At 35.0% G+C, this 10,114-nt stretch overlaps 1 protein-coding gene across 2 annotated transcripts; it reads right to left on the bottom strand.

Moving 5' to 3' along the window:
- Positions 1 to 5,870: 5,870 nt before the first annotated feature.
- Positions 5,871 to 9,455, bottom strand: IZUMO3 (IZUMO family member 3). 2 transcript variants are annotated; one of them, XM_009456406.5, is made up of 7 exons: positions 8,988 to 9,455; positions 8,776 to 8,850; positions 8,536 to 8,625; positions 8,307 to 8,324; positions 7,767 to 7,847; positions 7,239 to 7,329; positions 5,871 to 6,956 (listed from the first exon to the last, which is right to left on the bottom strand). In XM_009456406.5, the coding sequence occupies exons 1-7, from the start codon at positions 9,211 to 9,213 to the stop codon at positions 6,818 to 6,820; spliced, it is 720 nt and encodes a 239-aa protein (XP_009454681.1). In that variant the 5' UTR covers positions 9,214 to 9,455; the 3' UTR covers positions 5,871 to 6,817. The 2 variants fall into 2 exon arrangements, with proteins under 2 accessions (XP_009454681.1, XP_001151202.2); XM_001151202.7 differs by lacking the exon at positions 8,307 to 8,324 and having other exon boundaries at positions 5,883 to 6,956.
- Positions 9,456 to 10,114: the final 659 nt, after the last annotated feature.

The raw sequence follows: 10,114 nt of genomic DNA, 5'->3' as shown, positions 1-10,114 counted from the left end.
GGTTTTCTAAGTATAGCATCATATCCTGTTGGCATGGATGCGGTGTAAAGGGAACACTTCTACACTGCTGGTGCGAATGTAAACTAATACAACCACTATGGAAAACATTGTGAAGATTCCTTAAATAACTAAAAGTAGAACTACAATTTGATCCAGGAATCCCACTACTGGGTGTCTACCCAGAGGAAAAGAAGTCATTATATGAAAAAGATACTTTGTACATGCATATTTATAGCAGCACAATTCACAAATGCAAAAATATGAAACCAGCACAAATCTCCATCAGAGTGGATAAAGAAAATGTGATATATATATGAAGGAACACTGCTCAGCCATTAAAAGGAATAAATTAATGGCATTCATAACAACTTGGATGGAACTTGAGATTATTATTCTAAGTGAAGTAACTCGGGAATGGAAAAACCAAACATTGTATGTTCCCACTTATAAGTGGGAGCTAAACTATGAAGATGCAAAGGCATACTAATGATACAATGGACTTTGGGGACTTGAGGTAAAGAGTGGGAGGGGGGTGAGGGATAAAAGACTACAAATTGGGTTTAGTTTATTCTGCTTGGGTGATGGGTACACCAAAACCTGACAAATCACCACTGAAGAACTTACTAATGTAACCAAATACCAACTGTTTCCCCCAAACTTATGGAAATGAAAAATTTCAAGAAACCACATAGTCCAAAGCTGATTGGAATTCTTCATTATTCTAACTCAAAGTCAGCATCATCTCAAAGTCATTGAAAGGAATAAGTTTGCATAGAACAGGTTGGATTTTGGGTTATCTTAATATTATAAGTATCTTAATGGTTATTATCTTGCTCGCTTTGCCTTACAGTTCACTTAGAGTTTTATTTTGATTTTACCATAATGTAACGATCTTTAGTATTCTGTCCTTGGTCTGTACCTCTTCTTCACCAGCCTCTAGCTAGGTGGCCTCAGTCATATTTTCAGCTTTGCTATTTATTGTGTTCTAGTGCCTTTGAAATGTGTTTCACTAGCTATGTTCATGTATGTAAGTCCAAACGCTGAAGGCATATCTTTTTAAATATCCCAGCAGGATTCATACTTAATATTTCAAAACTGAACTTGAACCTTTTCTGTGAAACTTACTCGTCCTCCTGTATTTTCTACTGAAGGACACAACCAAATTAAAAGAGTTAAACTGGAAGAAAACCATAGTTCCACCATCAAGGTAAAATCAGTCAACATGTTTTATTTTACTCTGGGCTTTTCTCTAAGCATGGCATTTGTTTTCAGTTGTGTTAATACAATTTTTAAATTTTTATTTTTATTATTATTTCTGTAGATATGGGGTCTCACTATGTTGCCTGGGCTTGTCTTGAATTCCTGAGCTCAAGCAATCCTCCCATCTCAGTCTCCCAAAGTTCTAGGACTGCAGGTGTAAGCCACTGTGCCTGACTCATTTTAAAATTTATTTAAAGAATATTGACATTTTTTTGGTGGGGGGGTTCTTTTATCTTACAATGTCGATATTGGTAATTTATACTTTTATTTTAAATAGCCCTTTCACCCAAGTTTTACATATTTTTGCAATTTAGCTTAAAAGAGTCTGTTAAGATATAAAAACAAATCTATCTGAAGTTTTGCTACTTTCAAATTTCTGTTTTATAAAAATTATCTTTTAAAAATTTTGTTCAGTGTGGATGAAAACTTTTTTATTAGCATTCAGTGTTAGTTACCTTTTTATGCTTAATATTTCATTTTGATATAGTCTAATGTTCCCTTTTTTACATGCTTTGAGTTTAGTTTGTTCTTTTTCTACCTGCTTAATTATTATTATTTTTTTTTTGTCGGAGTTTTGCTCTTGTTGCCCAGGCTGGAGTGCAGTGGTGCAACCTCAGCTCACTGCAACCTCCTCTGCCTGGGTTCAAGCAATTCTCCTGCCTCAGTGTCCCAGGTAGCTGGGGTTACAGGTGTGTGCCACCACCCCCAACTAATTTTGTATTTTTAGTAGAGACAGGTTTTCACCATGTTGGTCAGGCTGGTCTCGAACTCCTGACCACAAGTGATTCACCCACCTCGGCCTCCCAAAGTGCTGGGATTATAGACGTGAGCCATTGCACCCAGCCGTTCTATCTGCTTAATTTAAACACCCTGTTCAATACATATACATATATATATATATAAATACATAAATATGTATGTATTTTAAAATCTTTTTGCTATATATGATTAGAATGTTATATTGTTAAATGCATAGTTAGCACATTTCACAAGATTCAATAGGTAATATTTTTATTGTTATTTAGCTGTAAGTATTTTATAATTTGCTTTATAGATTCATTTTTAATTCAGGAATTATTTAGAGATAGAATTTTTCAGTTTCCAATATATATAATAAGGGAATATCCTTTGTGGTTTTAATTTTGTTGCTCATGGTCTGAATGATTGTTCTTTATGAGTTCTTTGGAATTTGTTAAAATTTCCTTTTTGGCCTACGTATTAGATCAGTTAATGCTAGTTCTAAAAATATCAGAAGCTTAATCAAATAAATATTTTTCACTCATGAAATCTAAAACACATGCTCCAACTAAGAGGCATCTTCAGGATTCTAAGATATTGCTGTATATTGGCATCCTACCACTAATCAGGGAAGAAAGGGGCTGGAGGATTGTCCCTTAAGTTTAGATGCTCCTGAAAATGTTTAATACACTTTTACCCACAGTCCATTGGCCAGAATTCAGCTTCATAGCCCATCGAACAGTAGGGATGACTGAGAAATGTAGTTTAACCATGTGTCCAAAAGGAAAGGGATGTAGTTAGGAGAAAACCAGCTGGTGTCTTTCAAGCCATACATGTTGTTAATTTTTATATATGTTCCTTCTTCACTAGAAAGAAGAAAAATCTATTTACTAGTTTATTATGGAGTTTAATGCATCATGTCATTTAAAGTTGTTCATTGTGTTCTACGAATTATAGTCTTATTAATATTTTTTCTTTCGATTTATCAGATTCTAAATGAGAGGACTACACTTTCCCATCATGAATGTGAAAATCTTTTTCCTTTTTTAAAATCAGAAGACTATATTGTTAGGCTCAGATGATTTCATATTATATTATCACATTATTCTTGTTAATGTTCTTTGGCTTAAATTCTCTTCTGGCTAATATCAATAAACACCTGCTTTATTTTGGGTAAGTTTTGCTAGGTATTCTTTCATTTCACATTTAGCTTCTCATGTTGTTTTAGGTTGCTATCTTACAAGTAGCCTATAATTAGATTTTAAAATATCCAATGTAATAGTTGATCTTCTGATTAATATATTTACTTCGTTTACGTTTGTTATGCTTATTGTGTTACATTTTGCCCTGTTGATTTGTTTCTTCTTTCTTGTTTTTGTTGAATCAGTAGGATTTATCCCCTCCTTTTCTTCTTGAAATTGTGGATGTCATATATTGTATTTTCATCCCTAAAGAGTCACACTCCAATATTTCATAACAAAGAATAAAGGTATCATATGTATGCATGTACATGTATGTATGACGAGGACCTTGGCATCTACTGCTTTTGTCTAAACTCCTTTACTTATCCTTCATCCACTTTTAGTTTCCTTTTTCTTAAGGCATGTAATTATTTCCCCTTAATTTTTGGACACAAAACTTGTTTGATTTTATAGTCAATATTTAATCATAATATGGTTTGTTTTATTTTGGCAATTTTGCTTCTCTTTCTGTTCTTTTACATAAAATCACATGTCACGAAAAGAGATAACGAGATTATTAACAGAGCTAAGAAAGATTGAGGGAGAGAACATTTTTCTTCCTTGTGACAGTTTCCTAGGTACTTTCTTATTTTCTAAGGTATTTCTTTTTCTGGTTCCTGGAAAATCTTTTGTATATTCGGAGATGAAGAAGACAAAGAAATGATATTACTGATAAGGACTGAACTAATTTATTATAAAATATAACCAGTTCATGAAGGGTTTTAATATTCAACCATCTCAAGGCAGTGATATTATATAAAGAAACTTGAACATTAAAATTCTTCTCCATAGGACTAGAATTTTTTAACCTCAAAGTAACCATAATGGGTGTTCTAATATAATTTTAGGTTTTATGAAATAATCCCAATATAACAATTTACAGTTTGCTTAAGAGTTAATGTTTTAACTTTCTCTGCATTTGCTGTTTATAGACTTACAGTTACATAATGATTGAGTTCTCATTCTTTTTAAAATAATAACTATGTTATTATTCAGGACTGACTTCAGATTCTTACAAATACACTATAATTAAAAAAGTAAAATGATTGGTACTCATAGAAAAGACAATAGAAAACATTTGTTTTGGATAGAAATATGACTGAATATCTAAAAAATGCAAGAGACTTTAAAATAAAATTTAAAAACAAATTTAACAAGTTGGTTATAGAATGAATATGTGAAAATAAATGGGTTTTTATTTTACGTAATATGGGTAAAAAGACCTGGAGTGGTTAGATGTATAGATAGATAAAATAACACTTTAAATATTAAACTGTCCAGTGATAGCTTTGGGGAAAAATACATCTGCAAAAGAGATGCTAGAGTTAATATTTATGTTATGGAAGAACCTCTTTTAAATTGACAAAAATTTTTCAGATTAAAATTAGCAGAGTGTATGAATAGGTAACTCACTGTGGGACTAATCCTAATGGCACTGAATCCTATGTAAAGATGCTGACACACTAGAGAATATAAGTAAATTGATTATCATATTTATCAGACTGCAAAATTTAAAAGAGCTGTATTATCTGTGGCTGGTGGGGATGTGGCAAACATGAACAATTGGTTGTTACTGATATACATGCACATTATTACATCATTTCTGTCACAGTCATCATATTTCAAAGTACATATAACTTTCATTTTGATATCCCAATTCTGTAACATTATTTCTTATAAATAAAATTATTAGTAAGTAAAGATATATGTACACAGATATTTACTGCAGCATTATTCATAGTAATAAAAAGGAACAGTAAGAGATTTCCTATCAGTAGGGGAATATTGGAATAATTATGGTGCCCCCACACTATGGTGTTGTACATAACTACCAAAACAGTGAATTAGACTTACATCACTTAAATAATTTCCACAAAGTACTTAAGTATGAAAATCAACATATGAAAAAGTGTTTATAATTGTTTTAATTGCAAAAAAAAAATCATCCATAAATGTTTTCATATGTATGTATGTCTATTTACTTTTAATTATTTAGGCTTTAACAAAAACCATGAAAGATCTATCCTAAATTGTTATCCAATATTTGCTAGAAAGGAGTGAGGAGTGTGGAGTAGCAGCAGGGGGGAAAAGGAACAACAAGCCAATATGTTAATACCTTAAGTATATAAAATAAAATATATGTATAACAAAGTAATAAAATTAGATATAAAATAAAGTATATAAATACAAATCCAGGGAACAAAAATATCTTAAAAATCTAGAACGTATGTTACTCCATTTACATATAGTTATAATGAAAAAAACAAGATAAAGGCAATAATTAAGACTGTGAAAGAAGTTAATATATCTCAACGAGATATTTGAGGAGATTAAAGTTAAATCACTGGGAAATGGTAGATGCCTGACAAACACTCTTATCTGGGAATTTTACGTGAATTTTAAATTTAGCACTTGAGAGATATTTGGGTTCAGGTCCTCATCAAATGCATTCTCATTTATCTCATTATTATAACGGCAACTGTAAGCAAGCACTCAGAGATCTATGTGTGAAAGATTTACAAATACCTGTACCCACCCCTGAAGCAGGACTCTCGAAACTATTTCCTGCTGCTAAATGATGGTTTTTATCTTCTAAAATAAGTTCCGGAATAAAAGGAAACAACATAGGGTGAAAAGGTCATGAATTTTACAGTTAACTAGGCGTCAGCTTTATTTCAGGCTTTGCCACATACCAACTGTGTAATGAAGGGTATATAAAGACAATAAAGCCACAATTATCTCTCCATTAATGTGTCATAACTATATGCTGATAGCTGTCAATACCAATCAAATGGTTTGGATGATCAGAGGTCAGCCACTAGAGGAGAGGAGTTTGTCATAGCTTAGATTACTTGCCTGTGTGACCTTGAGTTAGAGATTCTTCTGTTTCTTCATCCCCAAAGCAGATATAATAGCAATGTTATCCATAGGGCTGTTGTGAGAATTCAGATGGATAACACACGTAAAGCACTATTTAGAGTGCTACACATACTAAAAAAGTATTCAGTGGAAACAACCAAAAATAATAAAAAAAAATCGTATCCAACGTGGCCTTGGAACATAGATCCAGGGGGAAATAACTGGGGCAAACCTCAGCTACCCAGGACTAATACTTTGGGCCTTTTTTTTTTCTGCCTGTGTGTGTGTGTAATAATGAAGATTAAGTGTTGTGTATTATCAAGGAAAATTGTCCACCTTGAACCTAATGATAAATATGAAAACAGTAACAAAACAATAAAATAAAAAGCAGCCTTAGAAATGTGAAAGTTATCCTAGTTACAGCCATTAATCAGAGTTACTAACGATGCATTATTTATTACTATCCAGCATATTATCTTTCCTGTGCATTGCAACATACCAGCATTACTTTCTGTACAACTCTGGCCAAATTATTTGCTCTCTGATTACTTCCGTTGTCTCAGGATATCAATAAGCATTTTCATTAGAGAAACTCTAAGTTCTATTTCAGTTTTAAAATACTATGACTTTATGACCAAGAAAGGGTTTACCTCCCAGTTTTGTACTTAGAGTCAACACTTAAGAGAATCATGAAAGACTTCTTGTCCATGTTGATGTGTTTATTTTCTGAGTCTAAAGTCTTTCTCCTCCTTCTCATCTATCTTCCCCATTAATTCTTCAAGTTTCTTCTCCACATATTCCTTTAGTGACCTTCGTATTGCCTTCATTTTCCTCCGATGAAAGATGCAAAAATGGAATCTAGAGTAGGAAAAGAAAATAATTCCAACTTCAATATCAGTAGCCCCATTCTTTAAGCCAGTTATACATTGTTTTTTTTTTTTTTTCCTTTGCTGGATACTTCTCCATTTCCTTTTGTTCCAACTATTATCCCATCAAACTTTGCATTTTATTCCTTTCAGTATCCCAGAATTTAAAATGACTTCTTTTGCCTTATTTCCATTTGGAGGAAGAGGGAATTTGGGCAGTCTCTTGGCAAAAGGAATATTTGACCCAGTGTTTATTTGGAGAGAAGAAACTCACAGTAACACAGCACTTCCCAGTATTACAGCTGTTGCCAGCAATATGAGAAATAGAGCAATCTCTCGATTCTCAGCCTTTCTTGGATCCTCGTCTGGAAGGAGAAACGGGAAAATATGAAAGTGAGTTTTGGAGAAGAGAAATAGCTTGTGACATTTATTCAGAATAGAAAACTCTTTTAACCTCAGTTTGCCCTGTTTACTACTTCATCACTGTTCCATGCTTATTTTGACCTTTATTACTTTTAGTCTCCTAGGTTCTACAAAACTGTTGCTGATAGCTGTCAGCAAAATTCTTCCCAGCCTAATTTCTTCATTCCAAGCCTAGCCTCTTCATTTCTCAGCCTTTCAGTTGATTCAGTGCCAAATTATTTATACTGGTCAAAATTTCACCCAACACCCTAGCTCCATTTTGTAACACTACCATGACCTCCATTAAAGATGCTCAACAAATACGTGTAGAATAAATCAGTGAGCAACCCTGCTCCTTGATCACTGTCCCTTGAAAATTCCATACCACGATCTTTGTTACCTCCACAATATTCTCCTTTGAAGCACCTGTTAGTCATGCGAAGACACGTCCAACAATCAAGAATGGGACCTTCAACCACAACTGATAAAGAGGAGAAGAAAGATAATCAGAAAGAGGGCATGGCACGAGGGTTACTTAGTCACACATCAAGTGTGGAGGATTTGATCTCAAGCATTCCCAGGACTCTCAAGTTTGCATTGCTGTGAATTTCTTCTTCTCCTAGAAATCAAGTTTCTTGATGGATCAAAATCTGTAAGTCTGATCTCCAGGAAAAAGCGGGAAAAGGATGCCTCAGCTTATACTGGGGCAATGGGTTGTAAACCATGTTAGAAGGCCTCCTAGTACCTCAAAAATATGTGGGGTGTCTGAGATTTCATGAGCTAGGTTTCGTTATCAGGTATTGTTGACGTTACCCCTTGTAACCACAGCTCTAGGAATTGGTTTCCCAGTGTAACAGGTGGGAGAGATAGGGCCATATAGAGCAAAGGAGATGGGAAAATATGGGCTGAAACCTCAAGGCGTCACATGTACTGTACTCACTGCAATCTTCAGAACAAGCTAGAAGAGAATCAGAAAGTTCTAATGAGTTTAAAACCAGCTACAGTTTGCCATATTTATACCCAAGTAGTCTTTGTTTACCCTTTAAGTTCCAGTTACCTCTCCACCCATTCTAAATAACTCTATTATGAACTTGCATTTCTTCCCTCATCCCGCATTTTCTATTCCCTTCATATAACTTCAGTGCTGTTATATAGAAAGTTTTACTTACCAACTTCAGAGAAGTTCTTTAGTAATTCTTTCAGTTTGGATTCCAGGTTTTGGCAGACCTCGAGAAGCTTGCCTTGATAGATAAAGACACCTAAGAGGGAGTGGAAGGGGTGTCAAAAAGTAGAAGTAGCTCTTCCCTTCAGAAGTTAATTATGTCTGTTTTTATCTTTGTTTTCCCCAGCCAAATTTTCTGAGGCTTGCTTGAGCAATACAAACTTTTAACATTGAAACAGTACCTCACCTTTCCATGTTTCATTGCCCAGTTTATAAAATTCGTTCTTCAACCATGTTCTCAACTTAACAACCTGCTGAACAGCTAGAGAGGGAGAGTAAAGGTACATGTAGGGGAATAATTATATCTATGCAGGAAGTTATGTAGACCCAGGTGTTCTCTTCCTTGCCTCCCTTCTCCCTTTAAGCCCCTGGACTCTCAGGAACTCAAGCTTCCCTCACCCAACACCCGAAGCCTCTTGTCACTGTGGGAGACCTTGAAGCTTAAATGAATCATCTCCTTAATCTGCCGTTCAAGCAGCTGAGTTCGGCCAGGGACTTCTGAAGGTATCAGATTTTCCAGCAAGGAGCCAACATCCTCTATAAATTTGGGGTCACATTCTAAACAGCCTTTGACTCCATGGAAGGCTGAGAGGGGCAGGAGCAGGAATAACCACAGGTCACCCATTTCTTTCTTCACCCCCACTCCCCAACAGCAGGTTGTCCTGGCAACTAGTTCACTTAGTTCCTTTTCCTTCAAAAATCCAGGAATGAGAGCCTGGTCCTGGATAGTCTGACTCCACTTTTCCCCCTGTTTCCATCCCACTATCAGGCAATCTCATTTCCTTAAGGATCTTTAGTTGTTTCCTGACTGTTATCCTTCATTCTAGGAGAGGGAACTGCCAGCTGGGGAGCGGATACCTGAGTTCTGAGTGTAGAACACCAAGAGATAGAGAAGCCTTGAGCTCACACAAGCAGAGTTCTGTGCAGGGAGATGTCTCAGAAAAAGTGTTTCTTTAGCCCTCTCCCTGACTTGCATCCTCATGAGACTCTTAAACCCCCTCCTGACCTTCAGAGATGTTTATCACCAGAGATGGGTTATGGAAGTGATCCTATAGAACCTGAGAGATTGCTTAACTCAAACTCTGCTTCTACATTAGAGGTAAGAAAAGCCAAGAATATTGAGTTTCTTGCGGGTCTCAGTCCCTACTGGGGCAGTATTGTTGACAAATACTGGTGGCAGTATTGTTGAGAATAAAGCAGTGAGCATTTATCTAGAATAATATTTGGCAATTTTAATAGACAGTAACATATTTCAGGCTACATTTATCACTAGGATGATTTTCTAGACATGATTTGTAATCTTTTCCTTTTCTTCTCTTTCTCTCTTTCTTCTCTTTCTCTTCTTTCCTTCCTTCTTTCTTTCTTTCTTCTCTCTTTCTTTTCTCCTTTCCTTTCCTTTCCTTTTTCCTTTCCTTTCCTTTTTCCTTTCCTTTCCTTTCCTCTCCTTTCCTTTCTCCTTTCCTTTCTCCTTTCCTTTCTCCTTTCCTTTCTCCTTTCCTTTTTCCTTTCCTCTTTCTTCTTTTGAG

Source organism: Pan troglodytes, chromosome 11 (genome assembly GCF_028858775.2).
Source record: "Pan troglodytes isolate AG18354 chromosome 11, NHGRI_mPanTro3-v2.0_pri, whole genome shotgun sequence".
Classification (NCBI taxonomy): domain Eukaryota; kingdom Metazoa; phylum Chordata; class Mammalia; order Primates; family Hominidae; genus Pan; species Pan troglodytes.
Note: the sequence above shows the minus strand (reverse complement) of the source record. Positions and strands in the feature narration are given on the sequence as shown.